This window comes from Quercus suber, unplaced genomic scaffold, assembly GCF_002906115.3.
Source record: "Quercus suber isolate HL8 unplaced genomic scaffold, Cork oak 2.0 scaffold_218, whole genome shotgun sequence".
Taxonomy (NCBI): domain Eukaryota; kingdom Viridiplantae; phylum Streptophyta; class Magnoliopsida; order Fagales; family Fagaceae; genus Quercus; species Quercus suber.
In genome coordinates this window covers 31546-56768 of record NW_027069676.1, presented here as the reverse complement: position 1 = coordinate 56768, position 25223 = coordinate 31546, and the positions used below count along the sequence as shown (strand labels likewise).

The following is a 25223-nucleotide window of genomic DNA, read 5'->3' as shown; positions in this document are numbered from 1 at the left end:
AGTTCAAAATTTTCGACAAAGAATACAAGTTTTTTTTTTTTTTTTGAGAAAATTGCCAACACATTTTGGATCAAAATTTTTTGGAAACAAACAAGTTTTTCATCACACATCGGTTAAATTTCAAGTTGCAAAATTTGGTGTCTTTCTTTTCCATTTACATTCGCTTTTCAAGCTATATCAATGAGGGGCATTCTGTAGACACCTCATTTTACAACTTGCATTTAACCAACTGGTAGATCTTTAGATTTGTGATACAAAACAAATCTTGATGCTCTAACGATCATAATGGTATGTCATGGGTTTTATTCGGACTACCTGATCAAAAGTTATCATACAAACAGTTATCAATGATCATGGCTCACCTACATGATGGGCCCAATCACGTCCTTTTTTTTTATTTTTTTTATTGGTTCTCACAAGAATTAATTTAAAATTAATTAAGTGTGATTTTTTATTGGATTTCATTTTATTTCATTTTTTTAAGAAATAATAAAAAAATGTTTTCCTTTATGGCATCCTGTCTGCTCTTTTGAAAAAATTTGGCGATAGAAAATGATATGATCCATGAAAAATTCAAAAAAAAAAAAAAAAGAAAAAAAAATGCTCAAAGAAACATCATTATCTTCAGTAGCAACTTGAATCGCATTTTTGGCCTAGAAAACATTGAAATTTGGTTTTCTCTATTTTTGAAAAAGTTGTAGAGAATTGAATTTCCTTTCAAAAATATCAATCCCTAATCAATTGGAATTTTGAGCAGAAAGTTATGGCCAAAATACGAAACAGGTGCAGAAGATAACACAAATTCAATATGATCTTCAATTTTCTTTCAAAATTTCAAATGGGGATCAACATCAAATCTGTTCAAGCTTATTTAATAAGATTATCATTTCCCTTAGTTTCAAAAGAAAGTTTTTTGAAAAATAAATTGGATAGAGAAACAGATATGTACATCCTGTGAAAATTTTCAAAAATGCTCAAAAAACTTTACTATTTTCAGCAGCAATTTGAAACGCATTTTTGACACGGGAAAAGTTAAATTTGGTTTTCTATATTTTTAAAAAAGTTGTAGATAATTGAATTTCCTTTCAAAAAATACCAATCTTGAATCAATTGGAATTTTGAGCAGAAAGTTAGAGCCAAAATACGAAGAAAGTGCAGCATCATCTTCAACTTCCTTTCAAAATTCAAATGGGGATCAACACCACATGAATTCACTTGTTTGCTACATGAAAAATTGTGACAAAAATTATGACTTAGTTTGTAGTACTTAATTACTCATCAGCATATGGAAGAAGGATGCAATAAATGAAATGCATGTTCTAATATCAATGAAAAAAACATTGTTTCATTAAATGATATAATAAGTGATGATACTAATTTTAGGAGCAAGTCTCCAAGATACTAATTTTGTTACAATAACATAAAACGAAGAAATTCTAGCAATAAACTAATAAAAATTATTTTTGCGATCTATTACTATGAAAATCTTGAAGTAATAGCATATTGTAATGAAAACTTTTTTTGAGAGAGATATTGCAAGGAAAATATTATTAAATAACCTGATAACAATTATTTTGCAATCTATTAATATGACAAACATGAAATAATAAACAATTACAACAAGTATATCATTGCAATAACCTAACCTAAATTACTTTTGACAATTATTTGCAATCTATTGCGATGAGAGCCATGAAGTAATAAGCTATTGCCATGAAATTGTAATAGATTGCAAAATAATTAAAAAATAATTGTAGAATAAGGCCTAATTGCAATCTATTGCAATTTCATTACAATGAGTTATTGCTTCACTACTGTTATTGCAATAGATTGCAAATAATTAACAAAAATCAGTTTGGTTAGTTTATCGCAATGATATCTTCGTTGTAATTGTTTATTTCTTCATTTTTGTCATTATAATAGATTAAAAATAATTGCTATATCAAGTTATTGCAATGATATATTCTTTGCAACAAGCATTCATTTCAAGAATTTCATTGTAATAAATTCCAAAAGTAGTTGGTATCATTTATTGCTACGATGCAGTAAGGTATTAATATATTTATTGCAATTGAAAATTAAAAGTTATTGCAATTAATTATGTTGATACAATAACTTACCAATTGTAAGTTAAAATTGCAACTATATTATTTTTTCTGCATTAACACTTGATACAATAGAGTTGTAAAGTTGTGATTTACAACTATGTGTTTTGTTGGCTTTTATTCCGTGCCAAATTTGATTGTAATTTCTATCAATCGTTTATACCCTGTATTTGTTGTGGGAATTGTTGTAAGGGGTGTGTGATAGAGAGTGTGTGAAGACTCAAGCAAGTTGGAAGCTGATGGAATCTCGCGGGTATCTCGCGACTAAGCTTCCCGCGAAGTGAAGCATGTGCCCTGCACATGCTGGAATGCGAAGAGTCATGACAGATGGAGACTGCTGTCTCTCGCGAGTATCTCGCGGGTAAGGCCTTCCTGCGAGACACCCGCGAGACATGCTGTTCTGCCAGCCTGTACTGACTGACTCACACATTCTCCACCTATCCTATATAAACCCCCATTACCCACAAATGTTGAGGAATGCTTCAGAGAGAAAACCCTAGCCAAACACATTTGTAATTAGAGATTGTCATCCCCACCTTTCTCTATACACTTGCTTGTGGTATCTCCTCAACCCTTCCCTCTCCATTTCCACACCATTGAGAGGTTGATAGCCCAAATACTTACCACACCTTTGGAGAGTGTTGTGTGACGTTTTGGTGCTGCTGGGAAGCATTGGAAGAAGCCTGGAATGGCAGATGCAACATGGAGCTTGTTGCGGGATCCGGATAACTAAGACAAGACACGGTTCCGAGAAGCCTTGTTGGAGTAGGAGCTTGGAGGGCTTAGGTACATCGGGTAGATTAGGCTTGGAGGGTCTCTTGCTTACTCATGTATCCCAACTGATTGTCTAATGGATCGATTTCCGCTTGGAGGGCGGCGGAGAGGTTTTTCGCCGAGTTCTTCGGTTTCCTCTTCGAAAACACGTCTTGGTGTTTTCTGTGTTTGCATCTCTCTTCCCTACTCTTTTATATTCCATTATACTGCTGTGTTGTTTGTTTATGGATTAGAGTAGCTATATTGTTCATCTGCTCGCTTTTACACTATTCCGCACTTTATATTAAAGTTGTATAAAATCTATCGAGCCGTAATTTTAATCGGTGGTCTAAACAACTCTTGTGTTTTTCAACACGTTTTCGAGCTTTCAATTGGTATCAGAGCAGGGACACTTGCTTGGTTTAAATACCTCAGTGTGATCCTTGACCCTATTTGAGATGGACTAGTCTCAATCGCTCAATGTTCCACCATTTTTTGATGGGAACAATTACGCATTCTGAAAAGTCAGAATGAGAGCATTTTTATGCTCTATGGAAGATACCGTTTGGGATGCGGTAGAGCTCGGCTGGACTAAGCCGGAAGCTCCTAAGGCAAATTGGGATAAGGCAGCTCTCGCAGCAGCCAATGCAAATAGTAAAGCTTTAAACGCTATATTTTGTGTTGTTTCACCTGATGAATTCCACAGGATCTCTCATATGACAGTTGCTAAGGAAGCTTAGGAGATTTTGGAGACCACTTATGAGGGTACAAAGAAAGTTAAGGACACAAAGCTTCAGATGCTTACCACCAAATTTGAAAAGCTCAAGATGGGTGATGATGAACCATTTGATTCATTCTATGGGAAGCTCAATGAAATTGTTATTGCTAAACTCAATCTTGGGGAGAAGATTGAAGATGCTAAGGTGGTGAGAAAAGTATTAAGCAAAAAAAAAAAAAAAAAAAAAAGCCTTGTCGAGCTTTTTTGTTTGAAAAGTCTGTTGGGTTTTCTTGCAAAGATCTTGGCAAATTTTCTAAAAACTTGTCTGTTTTTTGAAAATTTTTGAACCCGAAATTTGTTGAAAATCTTGTGGAATTTTCTCATGAAAATTTTGATATTCTTATCGAAATTTGTGTTTCTCGGAATGATTTTGTCATGTCTTTTGAAATTTGATAAAAACCTTGTTGGGTTTTCTTATGAAGATCTTGGCAAATTTTCTAAAAACTTGTTTGTTTTTGAAAATTTTTGAACATGAAACTTGTTGAAAATCCTGTTGAATTTTCTTTTGAAAAATTTGATATTCTTATCAAAATTTGTATTTGTGAAAACATGTTGGACATTCTGTAAACGTTTTTGTGGCTTTCAAAAAACTTTGTCAAACCCTAGAGCCTAAGATGCAAGGGACTCCTTAGTTAAGTCTTGTGTGATGTAGGCCTGAAGCGATTGTTGAATGCCAAAATGAATGAGAGATCTTTGCTTAATTCTTGCAAAGATGAAAATTTTTCTTTCGCATGCTCGTTAGAAACTAGTCAATTTGAATCAATGCCCCTAGTATAAACATGCTTGCATGAAAACTAATGGGCCAATGAAAATAAAAAGCAAATGGGCCAATACCCTCAATTACGTAAAAAAACGTTTTTCAAAAATCAATTACAATGCCCCAGTTTAAAACTTCACTAATATATATATATATATATAGATGGATTCAAGTTACACCTGGTTAACTCTTATAAACTTACACCTTTTTTACACCATAGATTTCTAAGAGTAACACCAGGTATAACTTGAATCCATCTCATTCACATATATATATATATATATATATTCTGGCGATAAAACTTCGCTTATCATCTGTTGGCATTGAAACTTGCAACTTCAATCTTCAAGATGATCTCCTAACCTTATTGGATACATGATTCAAAAACTTTCAAAAGCAATTATCACTATATAAGACTTGGAGTTCTAGAGACTGTATAATGCTCTACCAACAAGATCAAACAAACAAACAAACAACTTAAACAATGGCCCGAATTGTCCCTTTTTCTTCTCATTCCAATACATGGCATCAGTCTGATTCAATCCACACCCTTTTGAATAAATGGGTGGATGGCATGGACAAAACTGATCGTATAAACTTCCAAGCTTTTGGGTTGAAAGGTCTCTTAGTCTTGAAGCATGTGAAACTTGATTGGGGATTCCTCATGGCTGCTAGTCGATTTTGGGATGCGAAAGACCATGTGTTCTGATTCCACCTCGCTGAATTGTGTCCCACAGTTGAAGAATTCACAATAATCCTGGGTTATGACATAGACGCATATTCGGCGGTACCGTCTTGCAAGCCCAAATACCAAGCTAGGCTTTCTTCATTGATGAGGATTCCTTTGAAAGTAGTTCCACTCTTGGATGGTCAATGGGTGGACGTTCAGAAAATGATTGATAAGTTCACGCCAATGGAGGTCAAGACTCTCTGACAAAGCCGAAGCAAATGTTTCACATTGGTTTTTTGTCTTCTGAGTGAGTTCTTGCTATTTACTGGTGATCATGGTTTTGTTGATGTAAGAGGGGCTGATATAGTTCATGAGGCAAAAAATGAGAAGAATATTGTTCCTATTGTTCTTGCTGAAACTTTTCATGGTCTAGATGCTTTATCCAACCAAGAAACTTTGCTATTCAATAGAAGCCCTCTACTCCTTCAGATCTGGCTTATGGATCACTTATCTTTGGTGCTGCCTTCCACAATGTCTCCTTATGGACCAGGGCATTACCGTGGCCGCTCTTTGAAGAGAACTGGTTGTGTCACTAAACGAGGCCAGATTAAGCACCTGAAAGAGAGGTCCAATGCATCTATCCTTTGGCATTGCTCTTGGCGGGGTGCCAAAACCCAAGGCTATGATCATTTGGATGAGACCATCTTTTTCTTATGGGTCTGAGAAAGGCTTCTTTTTATAAAGGCAACAGGCTATTAAAATAGTTCGACTTAGAACAAAAAGTTCCTGGAGAAGCTCATGAGTTTGGAATGGTAAATACAACATCAATTACAATTGCCATTTATGAGAGGGGGCTAATAAATGTAGACAGAGTTGGGAATTTTTATAGGCGGGCTGGACTTTTGAAGAATAACTATGCTTATTTAGCTTGCTTGGCTGAAGAAGAGTATGACCAAGAGGAAAATTTGAGGAAGAAAAGGCGGGCTTTTTTAAAAACTTCTAGGGAAGGATCAAGGAAGAGAAAGAGAAACAACTAAACTCCAAACTGATTAGGATTTGTCTTGCTTTCAAATAAATTTATCTTGAATAAAGATATGTCAATTTAGGCTTCTATTTAGGATAGTTTTTCATTTCCAATGTATTAGAACTCTTCGATGAATAAAAATGTTGCAAATTTGGCTTTTGCTTTATTTTCTTTGGAAAATGAATGAATGATCTATTATATTGACCGAACCAATGTGGTTGCCTACGTACCCTCTTAAAAAAGGATCAGGTCATCACGTAGGTCAAATTTATTTATTTATTTTTGTCTCAACTTTTGCCTAGGCCGCCTTTTTAGGTTTTCAACCTAGCAGACTTTCTCACACTCAAAGTTTTTTTACCTCTCTTTTTGCATAGACCGCCCTTTCGGGTTTTCAATCTATCTTTCTTTTCTTTCTTTTTTTCTTTTTTTGGTCTTAACTTTTGCCTAGGCCGCCTTTTCAGGTTTTCAACCTAGCAAACTCTCTCCGACTCAAAGTTTTTATCTCTCCTTCTTTTTTTATTATTTTTTTATTTTTTATCTCTCCGCCTTTTCAGTTTTTATTTTTTTTTATTTTTATTTTTTTTTATTTTTTTACACATGATATTTCTTTAGTTGATCCAAATTGGTTGGTTCCACAAACGAGTTTCTGCCTAAGTCCACAAGTCTTGTCCCACCTCTAGGGTAGATTTCTTTAATCCTGAAGGTCCAGACCAATTGGGTTTGAACTTCCCTAAGGGTTATGTACTGAGGCCTGTATTTCTTTGAGCACCAAATCTCCAACCTTGAGTTCACGAGGAAGGACTCTTTTGTTAAAAGACCTTCTTGCTCTTCTTTGATAACCTTGATGATGATATATTGCCCTTAGACACTTTTTATCAATCATGCATAATTGATCATATCGGTCTTGCATCCATTCAGCTTCTTGGATTTTTTCTTCCATAACAACTCGAAGTGATTGTACCGCCAATTCTATAGGTAGCACTACTTCCATGCCGTATACCAAGGAATATGGGGTCGACCCTGTAGATGTACGGATTGATGTACGATATCCCCACAATGCAAAGGGTAGCTTGAGATGCCAATCCCTGTGATTTTAGGCATTCTTCTTCAATATCTTCCCAATGTTTTTATTAGCATCTTCAACCGCTCCATTTGTTTGTGGTGATATAGGGAAGATTTATGATGTTTAATGCCATATTCTGTCAATAATTTGGAGGTCTCATCTTGAAAGTGTGATCCATTATCGGAGTTGATCTCACAAGGTACTCCATATCGGCATATGATGTTTGTTCTAATAAACTGCGCAACCTTCTTGGAATTCAAAACTTTACAAGATGCGGCTTCTACCCATTTTGTGAAATAATCAATGACTACCAAGATGTATTCATGACAATTACTAGCCTTTGGATTAATTTTTCCAATTATATCAATGCCCCATGTAAAAAAGGGTTACGGAGAGTTTAAGCAATGTTACTGAACTGGTGGCATGTGCTTCAAATCCCCATGTATTTGACATTCGTGGCATTTTCTAACATGAGCTGCACAATCAGCTTCCATGGTGGTCCAATAGTATCCCAAACATAGAATTTTCCTTGATAACATGTGGGCATCATATTTGGTCCATACTTAGATTCATGCACTTCTTCTATGATACGTTGAGCTTCTTTTTTTGTTACACAAAGGAGATGGATTCCTTCATATGATCTTTTATACAACCTTTCTCCACAAATTATGTAATTAGTTGCCATGCACCGAATCGCCATTCTGTCATTCTTGTCAGCAGTGTCAGGGTAGGTCCCATGCTTGAGGAATTGAAATATATCTGCATACCATTCTTCTTCTTCCAAGGCAGAACAATATGATGGTTCATCCCTTTGCTCAATGATCAATGGGTAGAGATTAGTTCCATCTGAAATGTCAATCATGGAAGCCAATGTAGCCAATGCATTAGCAAATTGATTTTGTGTGCGGGGGATGTAGTGATACTCAATTTTTTCAAATTTCCTGGATAATTCTTGAAGATGCTCATGGTAAGGTTGCAACCTTTCTTCTCTAATCTTCCACTTGTTCTGGATTTGCCTAATTATTAAAATGGAATCTCTATAAACCTCTATTTATTTGATGCCCAAACTGGTAGCGGCCTCAAGACCTTGTATGCAAGCCTCATATTCAATAGCATTATTAGTTGTTGAAAAATTAATCTTAATAGAGATTGGTATATGGGATTCCATTGGTGAAACTAAGAGTACCCCTATTCTACTCCCATTTCAATTGGCAGCTCCATCAAAGTACATTCTCCACCTAACAGGTTTCATCACTAAAATATTTTCATCCAGGAATTCATCCCTAGTCACTTCTACTTCAAGAGGGGGACAGTTGGCAAGATGATCAACAATGGCTCGTCCTTTAATGGACTTCTGAGTAACATATTTAATGTCGAATTTTGACAAAAGCAGGACCTATTTTGCAATTCTTCCATCCTGGACGGGCTTTTCCATCAAATACTTAAGTGGATCCATGCGAGCTATCAAGAGGACTTGAAAAGATAACATGTAGTGTCTGAGTTTTTGAGCAGCCCAAACTAAAGCAACACACGTCTTCTCCAAAACTGAGTATTTCACTTCATATGTAGTCATCTTTTTGTTGATGTAATAAACATCATTCTCTTTTCTAAATTCTCAAAGTACTAAGCTAGTAAAGCTCCAATTGCTGTAGCTGTAATGCTTAAATAAAGCAACAAAGGCTTGCCTTGCATGGGCGGCATCAATATGGGAGGTTTCAGCAAATATTCCTTAATCTTTTCGAGAGCTTCTTGACATTGTTCATTCCACTTAATGGTTACATCCTTCTTGAGCGATTTGAAAATGGGCTTGCAAATAGTAGTAAATTGAGCTATAAATCGACTGATATATTGTATTCTTCCCAAGAATCCTCAAACTTCTTTCTCGGTCTTTGGCGGTTTCATTTCTGTAATTGCTTTAACTTTTTCGAGATCTACTTTGAACGGTTTTAGACCCCTTAGAACACAACCAGATTGGTTAGTCTAGATTAATTAGCCAAGTTGTTACTTAGTCAAATTATGCAATTCTAGGTTAAAGCAATGAAATAATCATATCAAAATAATAAAGCAGCGGAATAATAAAAGACACAATGATATGATCACCCAGAAAACCACACGGTAAAAACCTGGGGAGGATTTGACCCACCGATCCTCAAGGCAAACCTGAATCCACTATGAAAGAATCGAAGTTCATACAAAAGGACTACAAGCTCCCCGCTCGACTTCCTAATGCTACCCACCAGTAGAACTTACTGACACGACCACGTGCAAGCTCCGAATCCACGGACTCCTTCTTTCTTGAATTCTTCAATCAAGTACAAGCACCCCTGCTTGTGTATCTTTAAGTTCTTGAATCTGCAACTGAATGATTATCAAGATGTTGATAACCCTAAGTTTATGTGAAGGAAAGCTCATCAAAGATCTCACAAGAGATTCACATAAACAGTAATATGAGCAACAAAGACCTTAGAGAGGTTTGGGTACAAAACCCTAAAAATAAAAGGAGGCACAAGAGGCACTCTAATCTCTCTCTCTAAAAAGTCCCAAAAACGTTCTAGGATTTTCCTTATATATAGAAGTGTTTTACTTGAACCCCAAGATGTTTAAATAGAGTTTGGGCTGAACTGGAACTCTGCAGAAAAATAAATCTGTACGTGGTTCGATCGATCGAGTCTAATTTTCGATTGATCGAGCCTTACAAATTTAGTCCAATAAATCTGCAATCACTCGATTCCAGTTTTACAAATAAACATACTTTGAGCAAGCCTAAACAAGACTAAACATATTGTTTTGATCATGGTTTGCCAACATTACACATTAGAGTTCTAAATACATAAAATCCTAAATCTTTAGAACCTAACATACTTCTATCCCTCTGTTGCTAACCATAAATCCGAGCAGCTTTCCTGAAGTTACTCCAAAAGTGTACTTCTTGGGGTTCAGTCGGAGCTTGTAATGCTTGATTCTTTCAAAAAACTTCCTCAAGGCTGACATATGGTCCCCATGGTTTTTAGACTTGACTTTCATATCATCCACATAAACTTCTACCTCTTTATTTTACATATCATGCAACAATGTTGTAGCAGCACGTTGGTAGGTGGCCCCAGCATTCTTAAGGCTGAATGGCATGACTTTGTAGCAGTATGTTCCCCAAGGGTGATGAACAAAGTCTTCTCCATATCTTCTAGTGCCATCTCGATCTGATTGTATCCAGAGAAACCATCCATGAAGGATAAGAGTGCATGTCCTGCAGTATTGTCCATAAGGATGTCTATATGAGGTAGGGGGAAGTCATCTTTCGGGCTGGCTTTGTTGAGATCCCTGAAGTCAACACACATTCTAACCTTGCCATCCTTCTTCAGTACTGGGATGACATTAGCTAGCCATTCTGGGTAATTAACAACTTGGAGGAAACCGACATTATATTGTTTTTCCACTTCTTCTTTGATCTTCAATGTCCATTTTGGTTTTATTCTTCTTAACTTTTGCTTGATTGGCTTGATAGTGGGATCAGTCAGAATATGATGTTGCACTATGTCAGTGTCGATGCCAGGCATGTCTTTGTATGATCATGCAAAAATCTCCTCATATTCTTGAAGAAGAATAATCAATTCATTCTTTTCTTTAAGATTTAAAGTGTAACCAATTTGTATCATTTTTTTTTCATCTTCAGACCCTAAATTAATGGATTGAATTTCTTCCTTGATGGGCTTTACATGCCCTTGTTCTTCATTTTTTTCGAAGCCTTTATTTGACATTTCATTATTTATTTCAGAAATAAAAATATTCAAGGCAAGCAAGTAAGTTGAATCAGAGATCATCTTATTATTATTGAAAGAGTTGACAACAATCTCAATAGTAGAGAAATTGATAGGAATAGGAGTACTAGTTGAAACAGACTCAATAGGGACAATGATTTTAGTGGACTCAAAGAGCTTGGTCTCTTTTTGGTGATCTTCAACTAGGCAGCTTCCTTCCCAAGTCCAATTCTTTAGCTCGGAGATGATAGTGGTTATGGCAGGAACTTCTTTGTAAGCTTCTCCAGATCGCAGAATATAAATTTCATCTATCTCCATCAGGTAATCCCTATCCTCACTGGATATATCCATATAGTCTGCATCCACCTCCTGGTGTGGATTAATTAGTTCTTCTTCCTCTGAATCTTGGATGGTGAGTTTCTTAAAATAATGAAACATGATTTGCTTCTCCAACAATGCACATCTATTGCGAGGATTGTCTTCTTCATCTGTGTATGGGGTTCATGACCCAAATTCAGAATGTGGAAATCCATACAATGAATTATTTCCCTCGGAATAAATCGAGTCATCATCCTCAACAATTCTTATTTCCATGCCAATATGCTCCCAGTCTTCATTGTGCATTGAAACTTCACTATTAAAGAAATCATGATCTTCATCCTCTATTAAACAACTTCTTTAGAGAAACAATCTTCATCATCAACCCCTTTGTAGTCTTCATTTTCATGATAATGGGTATAAGGAGTAGTGTTTTCCATAAGCAATGAATAAGATGTAGGAACATCGAGGAATGTATTTAGCTCTCCTTCACCAGGAATAATCCCATTCTCATAAACCATATGAATTTCATTGAGAGTGGTTCTTGCCTCCAACGATTCCATATCTTCTCCAATGTTTACAAGTTAGAAGTCTAAGTCTCCCTATGACCTAGCGTCATCTTTCATAAGAAATTGATCTATCACTTTGGTATACCAATATACCATTGACTTCTTCTGAGGAATAAATTTAATGGGGTGTTTGTCTAAACTACATATATAGGTTAAAAAAAAAAAAAACTCCATAATCCAAATCCAGAAGGTCACGTGAGTAGAGAAGAGTGAGTTTGTACACCATCGAAGCCAAGCACAACTCAAGCAGTGGCATCAAATGTAAGTATGTAAAAACAGACAAAGTACACCACCAGAACACATAAAGACCAGGGTGAAAGTGACACGTCACAAAGTGTACGATTTCTGTATAAGATGCGTCATATTCTTTGGCCGTGTACATTCACAAAGTCACAAACCCCATTTATATATATAGTAATCTGCCTCTGCCACACGCCGCTCTAAGTGCCTAACTCCTACCATTAACAAAGGGGTTCCTTCAAGCAAAGCCTTTGTTTTTAAGGCTCACGCTTAAAGATGCCAGAGCCCAGAGAGTGATATTTATAATACTACTACTACTTTCAAGTAAAGCCAAAGGCTCTGGTTTTTAAGAATCACTCAAGTATTATATAAATATGGCAGAGCCCAGAGGTAAATAATAATAATAATAAATTAATTAACAAAAGCAAAACTAATTACAATCTCAAAAAAGATAAAAAAACAAAACAAAACAAAAATGCTAGGATCAAATATAAAGACAAAATTTTTGTTACAAGTTACTCTTTGACAAGTTATAAGTAATAAAATAAAAATAATAAGCTTATTTGGATTTATCACTCACAACTTATTATATAAAAAAGTTATGACTCTAAGTATGGTCTTAATTTCAGAAAATAAAAATTCTATTACTATTTTCTTAATAAAAATACACAACTTTAATCATTAAAAAAAAAAAAAGCTGTTGTATATTAAATTTGGCCTTAATGGTGGATCATATCTCATCACTATCCCATCATCTTTCGCCCGCAGACACACCTTCCCATGAGAACTCTAGTCTAAGTAAGATACATATAGGACAAAATTCTGGAGAGAGAGAGCTAGCATCAAGCAAAGCAAGCCAATACACCACACAAACACCCTAGTCTCTGTCTCTGTCGGAATTTTTAGTTAAAAAGAAAATAAAAATAAAAAAATAAAGAGAAACACTACTCCAGTCCAGTGAGTCTCGGCAGGAGGAGACCCCTGTGAGAGAAACAAACAAAGAATCAACGAGTAGGGATTCTCTCTATGTCTTGGGGTGTGGACTAATTGTCCTACGCGCGTGTCCAAACCTTTTTATTTTCTCTTCTAACTCATCATCTTCTAATACGATAGAAGAAGCTCCAAAATGTCATTATAAATAGAGAAATATTAGAAATACATAAATTGATACAATTTTATATCACAATTCACTGCAGATAAGTTGTAATTTGCAACAGTATAATGATGGATCATATAGAAACACACTTTTACAAATCGTAATTTGCCATAAGGCGTATCTTTTTGAGTAACTTTTTAAAAGTTTATCATCTTTTAGATTTTTTTTAAATTCACTTATTATATTCTTAAAGATTGTAAAAATATTGTATCTAGGGACATAATATTATATATATATACATATTTATAACTTTTAATATGATTTATTAAGTTTAAAATGTTGTTTTTGTATAATTTTATTATTAACATCACTTTTATTATCTGTGAATTAAAATAAATAATTTCAAAATATTGTAAAAATTATTATATCTCTAAAGTCTAAACTTATTGTATTACATCTTACCTTATCATCTAGAAAATTTTATATTTTACTATATATTTTTTTTCTTAAAAGTTAATTTGATTGTCAAAAAGTAGATTCTTTTCATTTAGTTGGTTATTTCTAATTAGGTACCCGAAGAGGTAACCACTAAAGAAATAAAGTCCACTTCTCAATTTTTAATACTAATTTTCTTGGTATGAATATGGCGCATCAAAACCTCTTTGAAAATTTTGATAAAAATAAAGCTCTCGTAATAGTTTTTCTCTACTTTTTTTAATTATATTTTATTAAAACCTTAGTGAGTTGTCATGTCGTCCAATAAACATAATATATATATATATATATATTAAAATGGGAAATAAATAACCTCATGAATGCATGGCGTACATGGATTGGAAGACAAAGTTGTCTAGAATGTTTGGAATTGCTTGGTGCATAGAGAACAAATGAACAATTCACTTTTACATAAAGTTGAGAGAATAATAAACAAAACAAAAATTAACTAGGATTTGTTTAAACTAAATTGGAGAGTGTAGTGGACGCACTTTAGCAAGAGATTGAGATGGGCAATAGAGATGTGTGTTGGGAAACTAAAATCCCAAGTCAGAAAGCAATAATAAAAGCCTGATATCTAAAATTATAGTAGTAAAAATCAATAAAGGAGCCGTACTGATACGCTATCCTCTTCTGTTCTGTTCTTAAAGATACATCAAAAGATTTTCTTCAATTTGCGTTTTCTCATCTAAAAAAAAAAAAAAAAAGAAGATTTTCTTCAATTACACACACTGCCGCTCTATACTTCTTCTTCTTCTTCTCGAACCAAAAATTCTTTCTTAACTCTTTACTTTCTTTGAAGAGAGAATCTTTAGGTGAGACATATAAAAAGACAGTGAGAGTGTATAGTAACACAAAACAGAAGAACAAAAAAGATATGCAGAGTTTCAAGGCAGTTCCAGCTAACCCACAAATGTACTACCACTCCAACTTCTTTCTTCGGTACTTCTCTTTCTTTTTCTCTTCTTTCTATCTGTTTGTCTTCTGTGTTTGTGTTATGAGTTGGTGAATGGTTTTGTTTTAGAAAAATATTATATTTTGGGGTGCAAAGTTGTTTTGTAAAACAAGGTATCTCTGTTTCTTTGTGTGAAACAGGGGAGATGGAAGTGGGAGAGACGAGACACGTTTTTCGGATCTTGGAGAGCTTGAACAATCCGCTGCTGCTTTTCATCACGATGATGCTGTTGATTTAAGCCCAAGTATTCTCTTTTATATTTTATTATATAATATAATACTATATGTCATTTTTCTTTCCTTTTCTTTTTCTATGTTAATAATCTTTAACTGCTTAAAAATTCATTGTCTTGTAGACTCAATCTTCAATATAAAACCGGTTAGCGTTGCTGTTGTTCCTAATAGCCTACACTATGGAACCTTGAACACGGTATTTATTCCCACCCACCTCTCCAGAGGCTTACACTACATAAATTTGAATGTTCAATGAACTATGATTGTTACGTTTCAATGCCTATTTTGATGGGTGGCTTTTGTGTTTGTGTTGAATTGCTATGTATGGTTGTGTAGAGCATCGGGTGTGTGGACACTGGGCAGCAATTCGGTATTGGTGCTGCTTTGGGAAACGGACAGCATATTGAGAACTGGGGTGACTCTGCCATGGCTGCAGACACTAGCCAACAAACTGAAACTTCCACAGATGTTGACACCGATGATAAAAACCGAGTATGCTCTGGTTTTACCTTGTCTCTGTTATGGAATGGGTAATTTTTAGCTTATTGGTGGATCAGCTTAGGATTGAGCATTGTTGATTGCTTCTGTTTAGTTTGCATTGCTTTAGAATCATACTTCACTTTACATTGTAGAACTTTACTGTTGCCTTAACTTACACTATGAATCTATGATACTCATAATATCAAAAACTAAATTAACTAACAATCCTAGTCTGATGTTGATTCTGAGATTGGAATGCATGACTCTATTGCAAAATCAAGATTTTTTCCTTACAATAAGTGTTGTTGTGGGGGGGGGGGGGGGGGGGGGGGGCTGTGGGGATTTGAACCCAGGTTCTCTTCATTGGGAGAATTGAGCAATGACACTGAGCTGCAAGGCTCTTGGCATTGTGAAATATAGATTTCTACCTTGATGTAAGATTTGGAACTTTAATGTGGCTAGGATGCCGTTTGATGAATTGCAATTTACCTAATTACTTTAGCTTGCATAGTTTGTTGGGTGTATTTCTCTGACAGTGGATCTCAATTATGTTGTAGTTTCATGGAGTTCAGAATGGAGCACTTGTGGCTGTAGATTCCATGGAACAATCTAAGGGAAAATCTGGTGACCAAAAGGTTATTAACATGAAGTTTCTTCAATAGCTTGTGGTTACCTAATGCAGTTTTGTGTTTGAAGGTTCATAATTTTTTTTTCGTGGTCTCATTATCTTGCAGATACTCAGAAGGCTGGCTCAGAATAGGGAAGCTGCAAGGAAGAGCCGTTTGAGGAAGAAAGTAATACTCCTATGCTATTATTTGTTATAATTCTTCTATTTCATTGGTTTATGGGGGGTTGTTTGACTCTTCATATGTAATCATTTTTCAAGTCATATGTATTCCATTTTATTGTTCTCGATATTTTTAGCTCCATTGTTTATCAATTAATCTTATCTATAAGGCCTAGATGATCTTTGAAGTCTCAACCTTTGTTTGAGATTTTGGAAGCTCATGCATTGCTTTTGGTTGGTGCTCCAATTTTATTCTCCAAGGTGTTAATATCAATGGTAAAATTCATATATTGGTAGCTATGCTAGTATTCAATATCAGTTGGGAAGATTTTTCAATTTATTTTTGTAATTGATCAACAGCTATTAGATGTTTCAACTGTATCAGTCTTTAGTGAAATTGTAGAAGCACAGTGGTCATTTATGTTGGGTATTCCATAAATGCCCTGGAGATTGTTGCAGTATAAATCTGCAGGTTGGGTTTGAACTAAACACTGTTTTTGATCATGTTTTCAGTATACTTTTTGGAGGTTGTTTCAGCAATTGGCATTTAGCTCCTATTAGTGTTCTCCCATTATATTAGGTTACCTTTCAGTCAAAGTTTAATTTGACATGATGCTAGTTAGCTCCCTGAATTAAATTATGTACCAATCTGCTGTAGAGTAATATCTTAATTTAATGAATGAAACATATTTGGGTCATTTATAGGTTTTGGTTTTGGATAGGCATATGTCCAGCAGCTGGAGAATAGTCGACAAAGGCTAACACAACTTGAGCAAGAGCTCCACCGAGCACGCCAGCAGGTGCAAGTTAATTATTGTTTTCAATGGATTTTTTTTTTTTGGTGGGTTGGGGTTCTTTATTTTTCTTTATCATTGATATCTAAACTCTTTCCTTCCTGGGGTTAATACCATAATGCAGGGTTTCTTTATTGCACCTGGTATTTCTGGGGATCATAGTCATCCAATGGCTGGAAATGGTAAGGAATTTTGATACATGCATATTCATTTTGTCTGTATGCCATCTTAATGCCTTTTCTAGATCATTCTGCACCTGGTAGCAATTCATTATGATTTTTTCTCATTGAATTTAAGATAGAAAGGGTAAGAAAGGCTTTGCACCTTGACAATACAGATCCTTGGATGGTAAAAGTTGTAGATGGATGATTCTGATTGCCTGGTTTTTTCCTATTGATTGTCCTTCCAGCTGCCCTAGTATTTGATATGGACTATGCACGCTGGCTTGATGAACATCAAAAGCTGATCAATGATCTAAGATCAGCTGTGAATTCTCATATGGGTGATAATGATTTGCGCCTTCTTGTTGATGGCGTAATGGCGCATTATGATGAAATTTTCAGGCTGAAAAGCATTGGTGCAAGGTCTGATGTATTTCACATGCTTTCTGGCATGTGGAAGACACCTGCCGAGAGGTGTTTCATGTGGTTGGGAGGATTCCGTTCATCTGAACTTCTCAAGGTGATTTATTATAGGATAATTTTAGTTGCATATATTATTTTTCCTACATTGTCTGGATAGAAACTGTCATTCTCACTGATTTATATTAAATTTCATTTTTGTTTTTGGAAATTCAGATACTGGGGAACCACCTTGAACCTTTGACAGATCAACAGCTGATGGGCATATGTAATTTGCAGCAATCTTCCCAGCAGGCTGAAGATGCCTTATCACAAGGGATGGAGGCTTTGCAACAATCCCTTGTGGAGACACTTTCTTCAACCTCTTTGGGCCCTAATGGTTCTGGCGATGTTGCTGACTACATGGGACAAATGGCAATTGCAATGGGCAAGCTTGCGACGCTAGAAAATTTCCTTCACCAAGTAACAACCTTAACCTCACACATCGTGTATCAAATTATATGAAGAACTTATTCTGGTTGCTCTGTATGCGTGTGAGTGTGTTTAAAGGGAGGTTCATTCATGCTAGGACAATCAGAAGTTGTAACTATAACCACTGCTTTTTCTTTCTTGCTAGGCTGACCTTTTGAGGCAGCAAACACTGCAACAAATGCATCGAATTTTGACCACTCGTCAAGCTGCTCGTGCTCTTCTGGTTATCAGCGATTACATCTCACGTCTTCGGGCTCTGAGTTCATTATGGTTAGCACGCCCTAGGGACTGATATTTTACTCCAACAAATTCCTGGCTTAGGACTACAGTAATGCTTTTTACATAATTGATTGGCTATCTACCCTCTATTAGGAACTCTAGAAGCTATGGGACCATGAAGATGGAGAACAATTATGCGGAATGGTCCTAGAGAGTCTATTTCTGCTGCTGCTGTTCTGTTATGCCAATCATAGATAAGGTTCTGCTCTTGGCTTGTAAAATAGTGCCTGAGCGGTGGTTCCCTTAAATTTGTAATTCAGGAATGTCTTCCTAGGCATGGATGGGTAGTGATGACCACGGTACAATGTGATAATATTCTTCTAATATAAGCTGATGCTTGAAAGTTGAAAGCATTTAACCGTAGTTAATTACAGACCTTTTTTCAGTCTTTTCGGTTGTTTCCCAGTTCTGGGGTAATTTTATAAAATGAACAATAGCATCTCTTCGTAATTGACTTTTAGATTATTTGATGCAATTAAAAGACCTACATATATTGCCACCATTGAAAGTATGTTTCAGACCCAATGCAACATACTAAGGAACTTTATCGTGCTAAGTTAGTGAGAATTTGCGTTAGATACTGCGCAGCAATGCATAAATCATCACCGAAAGTATGTATTAGACCTAATGCAGCGTAATAAAGTTCTGTCATGCTAATATCAGTGGGAGTTTGCTTTACATTCCATTTTATTTGCATGTTTTAAGAGTTTTGAGTAATAAGGTAAAATTGTCTTTTTGACTAGTATATATGGCGGCACTGCCACTATAGGCGGCCAAATTTTTAGTTAATCTAATTGCTAATAAACATTTCTTTCAATTGCCATATTATATGCTGTCTTAAGGACAAGCATCTTGATCATTGACTGTTGCAGCAGTTGACATCTCAGTATACTGTATGTATACAATCATTACTGAACTGTATTTTCAGATCCTATGTAGCTATGTAGCTTTGTGCAATCCATCCTATCGTTATGGCTTGCATATCACTTCAATACAGAGGAAGATTTCTGGGTTCTTCGACTTCTGAAGAGGCATTTGTATATTCATGAGAAATGGTTCTCCACCCGCTTGTATATTCTTCTCTCATTATTCATTCTTCCTGCTGACCATGATAAATACATTAGTCACTAGGATTAGGAATCAAAATTGCTTTTCTAGTTGTTGAACAAAGGAAAGCACATACCTAGATTATAATATCTTCTGGATTTGACTACCTGGGGGATGAAAACTCCTGTTCCATTTCCATTCCTCCACAAGCTTGCAAGCCACGCCGGTACTGAATTAGTATTCTCATCCTCCCACCAATTAAAATAGCTACCACTTTGTAAACCAGTGATACAGCGAGCCTTAAAGCTGTTTGAGCTTCGCTTGGCAGCACCAAAAGACTTGGGTTTATTTTCAGGAAGTTCTTCATCATCGTCTGCTGTCAAAAGCAAAATCTGCCTCCTAATATCAGCATATAGATCATCTTCATGACCATCCTTGACACCTTTGAATTCAAGACTGGAATCTATGTTCATCTCCATGTCGGGTTGGACACCAATCTAACTTGTGTACTGGAAACTTGGGGGGTTTCAGATGAATTTGTTGAATGGGGTAGGAAATGGTTTGGTTTTATATTATATAGAGGGATGAAACGGGAAAAAAAAAGGTACTTTGTTTGAGGTCAAAGTTATAGGTTCAGGGAAGCTGGATTGGTTAAATGTTTCCAAATGGATCCAAGTCCAAAGAATATGTTAATATTTGTAGGTTAGTTCATGTACATTTCTTAAATAGGTCTTTAGTATATACGTCAAGCCTAATTCTAACCAATCCAAATGAATTAAGCAAGAGATTAAAAATTACTTAACATCATTGTCAACCTATCCAGTGGACGTGGTCATACCGGCTTGAGTAATCACAATTAGTAGACTTTAATTCGTGTATTAGGCAAAACATCAGTTTAGAGTATCAATTTGCTAATAGTCCACAAGAGTAGATAACTTAAGAGTTGAAACTTGAAAGGTCTGATCTCTGCCGATATTATTGTTTTTCCAAATTCTGGATCATGCTAAACCAAAAAAGAATTTATGGGCCACCAATTGGCAACTACCTTACGAATTCTGATGATGATGATTATTATTATTATTATTATTATTATTTTGTGCAATTATTGCTGAAGAACAATTAAAATTAAGAGCATCATCAGAAAGCTTAATAAAATGAAAAGGTGCCAAGATTTGGGTCCTCAAAATTACCAACGAAGCTGCCAAAATAATTAGCAAACAAATAAAACAAAAGTACACCATAAATTGACCATTGGATGTAGATTTTGAATTGTGAAATGTCCTTTTCCTTTGGTTTCCTGTTTTGTTATTGAAGGACCGTTTAAGATTTGAAACCCCACTTTGTTGTTAGTTTTGGACCGTATCCAGGATGTTTCTGTTGCTAAAATTGTCAAGGCCATATTTCTATTGTTAGACCTTTTTTTTCACCCTTACAATAAGGAGAAAATTATAACTTAGGTTTGAACCGAACTGGACAATATTATTGAGTGATAAGGTTCTTGAGTCTTGATATTGACATACTTTTTTAACTACTAATAACAAAATTCTTTGTGTGAGGGCTAATTAGTGTGAAGACAAAATTCTGTGTGAGAGCTAATTATTGTTTCACACTCTTAAATGCGAAATGTTTCACACGTTATCAACACCTTCACACTAGGTGTTCATATTTTACACATGATGTAAATATGTGTGGATACTGTGAGATGTGAAACCATCAAATCTCTTAAGTAAGAGAGAGAAAGCAAGAGATAGATGTTAGTTTTGGACTCTAATCCTCAATTTGAGATTGTAGAATGTTCCTAGTATTAGAGATGAGAACTAATAAGAAACTCAGGGTACTAACTCCCTTGAAATTTATAATTTTGTTTATATATATATATATATATACTCTTCATATCTGACCCAAAGATTGAAAATCACACCCCCCCTCCAAATTGAAAATTGGCTCAAAAAAATCCAAAATTATGTTGTCAATTAGCTCACGTGTGGTTGGTAACCAACTAACCCCCTTATTAAAATAAAAAATAAAAAATAAAAAATAAAAAATAAAAATCCCCTTTTTTCCTATCAAAACAAAGACAAATATCTTAACAAAAAGGGGGGAAAAAAAAAATCTTTACTTCTAAAAATTGCAAAATGACTTAGGTGTTATGACAATTCAGCTGTTTAAATATTTGGGATTAAAGTAAAATTTTGTGAACTTGAAATTTCAGTTTATCCAACTCAAGGAATCTTTTTTTGTCATCATCAAGATGACTTTACAATTCAGATTATGGATAAGATATTTTCTGGACTGTAATAAACTTTCTTGGTATAGATTTGAGTTCTCAATATGGTTTTGAAACCGGACCATTCAATGAACCGGAAAAAAGAGAGGTTAAAGGTTTTTGAGGTCAGATTAAGGTTCAACTGAGGTCAAGCCGTGATATGTCATTTAATTTTTTAATATATTTGATACTTAAATTGGTTTATATTTATTAATTTTTCATTCCTAACCAACAAAATGCGTGTGGCCTAGTGGTTTGCATGTTGGACATGTTATTTCACTTGTTGAAAATGGAACTTCATGAGCATATTGTAGTATGTAGTGTAAAGAAGATAAAGGAAATGCTAATGGATGTCTTTAAGGCAATGGTTAACAATCCATTTAAAGAAATTTTTTATGTGAAAAGAAGAAAAAATAATTAATGTTTTGACAATTTTTTTCTATTTTCCATAAAAGTGGTGTCATAACTTTCTTAAAATGAATTGTTAACGATGGACAAAACTTAAGTACGATACCTTAAGTGTTGTTCCTTAAATTTCTTTCTTAAGATTCAGCCATATGGCTATTTAGCTAAAAAATACATTTTTATCTTGTAAGAAAAAATCCACATGTAAAAATCTTAAAAGGAGAACCTAAGGAACAGCACCTAAGTACTATACTTAAGTCTTGTTCTGTTAACCATTGCCCTAAGGGCACCCATTAGCATGACCCAAAAGATAAAATAAATAAATAGCTTGTTAATTTGATATAGAGTAGTTGCACTTGTACTTACTCTTCCACTTTCTACTATAATTATGACAAGTATTTTCAAATAGGAATATTGTTACTTGAGTCATGTTGCTCAGAAGATTAGAAATTGACATTTAAATAATTTCTCTCTTCTTTTGAAAATAAACAAAGAGTCATGTTGCTCAGATTCACGGATTTGCAGGGGGTCTCAAGCCCTACTTAGTTTCCTAATAATGACAAAGGCTTCTGAAACTAAAAAAACTAGGTTTTACAATTTTAAAAAAAAAAAAGAAAAAGAAAAAAAAAAGAAGAGAGGAGATCATATCCTAACAAACTCTTTGATTTTATGTCTTTTACTTTGTTAATATTAGCCAAAGATGTTGTTGCTGAATTGGCACTTTCCCCATGCACAAAGTGTTTGAGGGTTTAAGGGGAAAAGGTTGGAGTGGTGGGGTTAACAGAATATTGTAATTATCTCTAAAAAAATACTTTGTTAATATTAAATAAATGTTAGTTTTATTTTTTTATGTTTTTAACTTTTAATTATAGTATATTTGTTATTTTTGAGTGGTTAAAATTTTGTATTCATGTTTTGGCCTCCTAAACAGAAAATTCCTGATACCATCCCTACTAGTTGCTAAGATTGTTAAGATTATATTTTAATTGCTAGACATATTCTTTTTAAGCCACTTAATACCACAACTCTACATTCCAGCGATGCAAAGAGAGGTATAGCAAATGAATCAAATAATTTCTTCATTATTCTTTGCATTTAAATCCATCTTGGCCCTGTGTTAGACATTTTCATTTTACTGACAAAGAGTATAAAAAGGGAGATTACATATTAAATTTAAGAGCACTCACATGAGTGAGTTTAAAATAGAAAAAGTGGTCATATATAAACAATTTGGCCTAAAAAGTATCCACATTAGCGGGTGTAAAGATGTGTATATATACAATCTTGCTACAATAACAGTACATATATCCACAATTACTGTTCATTTGATAGGGACAGAACCAGGATTTGAACTGGGGGGGGGTAGACTCAACTCTCATCTCCTTCTTCTTCTTTTACTCTCTTAGTCAAACGTAGCTCCTTCTCCTTCTTTTCTCAACCTTCCAACCCCAATTCCTATCCATCGTTTCCCCCAATCCTTCATTCCACCTGGCGATCCTTCAACAACTTTTGATCCACCCCCACTGTTAGACCATTGTGTCATTGGCACAGGGAGGGGGAGAGAGAGAGTTCTGATTAAGGGCCACCACCACCATTAGGCCTCCTACCAAAATCCCTACCACTATCAAACAACTAGTAAGAACTACTTTTGTTTCTACTTTTTTTATAAAAATAAAAAATAAAAAATAAATCGAAAATATGATTTAGGTTTTGGTATTGTGGTCTGATTGGAATTGATTTAGGAATTTAAATTATTTTGGTTTACTATACATGTGTTACACCTTCTATAATAAACTTTTAGAGTATGACTCGCAAATTATTTAGATAATTCACTATAGATTAAATTATATTGGGAAAAATGCTAAGAAAGTCCCTAAATTTTGGCATAGTGGCTATTACACTCCCTTAAACTTTTATATTGATTGATTTGCTCATTGACCTACACACGTGCAAAATAGAGCCATCTGTCAATGTGCCCATTAAGATACTAATGGAACTCACATGCAATTCATTTAAATAAAACAAACAATGTCCAAAGACTCCAAACCGATTAAGAGGAAGAGAAGAAAAAAATTCAATACTGGTTGCGGACTAATGAAAAATGATACCGACAGTGAACCCATGAACAACAATTCCCGCGGTGGTCTCAAAAGCCAAACCAAAGCTTCTCTTAGCAACTTCTCTCTTTAAACCCACAATCAACCACTCTCTCAAACTCATTGATCAGTCACTATGGCAGACTCAAGATCGCCACCACCACTTCGGGGGGTGGCTTTTAATTAAGACCTAACCATCTCACTCATGGTCGACAATGGTGGCTTAAGCAAATTATTTTAGGGGGTCAACTTTGACAACTTATTGGTCTTTGTAATTTTTTTAACTTTATTATTTCTATCATGTCTGTAGCATTAAACTATAGAATTCAACACAACAATTCAATCAAAAATAATTTGTCTTAACTCCATATTCTCCATGACCCACCACAACCATTGCCTCATATAGTGTAATAAATAAAGAGTAAATTGGTGCCCACTAAGTGGCCCACGCCCCACTTATAAATAACAAATTATAAGCAATTAAGTAGTTTAAAAATATCCCATCAAAAAAAAAAGTTTAAAATATGTTTACCTTTCTCAAAAAAAAAATTTTTTATTATTAAGCTAAATAGTAAACTTAATGGCTTTTTTATAGACTTATATAGCATTTTAAAATAAAATTCCAACTAAAATTAGATTTTTTTAAAAGAAAAACTCAAATCTGGTTTATTTGGGGTTCAATATTGGAAAAGTAGGAATCTTTCAAGCATGTTCTTCTCCCTCTCATGAACGTGTATTTCTAATCTGACTTCTCTAGTGTCAATATTTTCCTTTCTCATCTAATTTCAAATCTCATTTTTAGCTTCTTTTTACTCCTCAGCAAGGTTTGGACCAGACCGAGAGGTCGGATCGTGAAAACCAAGAACCGGATTGAAATCTGGTTTTTCAAGCATAGAAAACCAAGCATATGTGGCAATACCATGAACTCCTAAAACTGGGGTTGGACCGCATGAAGTGGTGGCAAGAATCGTGAGGTCCAACCCCTTAGCAATTTTTTTTTTTAATAAAAATACTTAACATAATTTTATTCTACTTAATTAAATTACCCATCTCTTACAAGGAATAAAAAAAATTATAATTAAAATCCTTCAAAGATATTCAACTTTACTTCAAAAATTAATCATAAATTTTAATATTTTCATGGTTATTATTTTATTTATTAATTTCTTATTTAATTATTAATGTATACTTGAAAATCATTAAATA

The 25223-nt window shown here is 34.7% G+C and overlaps 2 protein-coding genes across 3 annotated transcripts; one reads left to right on the top strand and one right to left on the bottom strand.

Annotated features, from left to right (window-relative positions):
• Nucleotides 1-14212: 14212 nt before the first annotated feature.
• LOC111999242 (transcription factor TGA2.2) lies at nucleotides 14213-18590 on the top strand. Its single transcript, XM_024031367.2, has 11 exons — nucleotides 14213-14565; nucleotides 14719-14822; nucleotides 14934-15007; nucleotides 15148-15303; nucleotides 15849-15926; nucleotides 16026-16085; nucleotides 16801-16878; nucleotides 16997-17054; nucleotides 17282-17553; nucleotides 17670-17915; nucleotides 18070-18590. The coding sequence occupies exons 1-11, from the start codon at nucleotides 14501-14503 to the stop codon at nucleotides 18214-18216; spliced, it is 1338 nt and encodes a 445-aa protein (XP_023887135.1). The 5' UTR covers nucleotides 14213-14500; the 3' UTR covers nucleotides 18217-18590.
• Nucleotides 18591-18920: 330 nt separating this feature from the next.
• On the bottom strand, nucleotides 18921-19917 carry LOC111999236 (uncharacterized). Of its 2 annotated transcripts, none has more exons than XM_024031358.2 (2): nucleotides 19387-19917; nucleotides 18921-19305 (listed from the first exon to the last, which is right to left on the bottom strand). In XM_024031358.2, exons 1-2 carry the CDS (start codon nucleotides 19727-19729, stop codon nucleotides 19247-19249), a joined length of 402 nt encoding a protein of 133 aa, XP_023887126.1. In that variant the 5' UTR covers nucleotides 19730-19917; the 3' UTR covers nucleotides 18921-19246. The 2 variants fall into 2 exon arrangements, with proteins under 2 accessions (XP_023887126.1, XP_023887127.1); XM_024031359.2 differs by having other exon boundaries at nucleotides 18921-19302; nucleotides 19387-19911.
• Between the last annotated feature and the right edge of the window lie 5306 nt (nucleotides 19918-25223).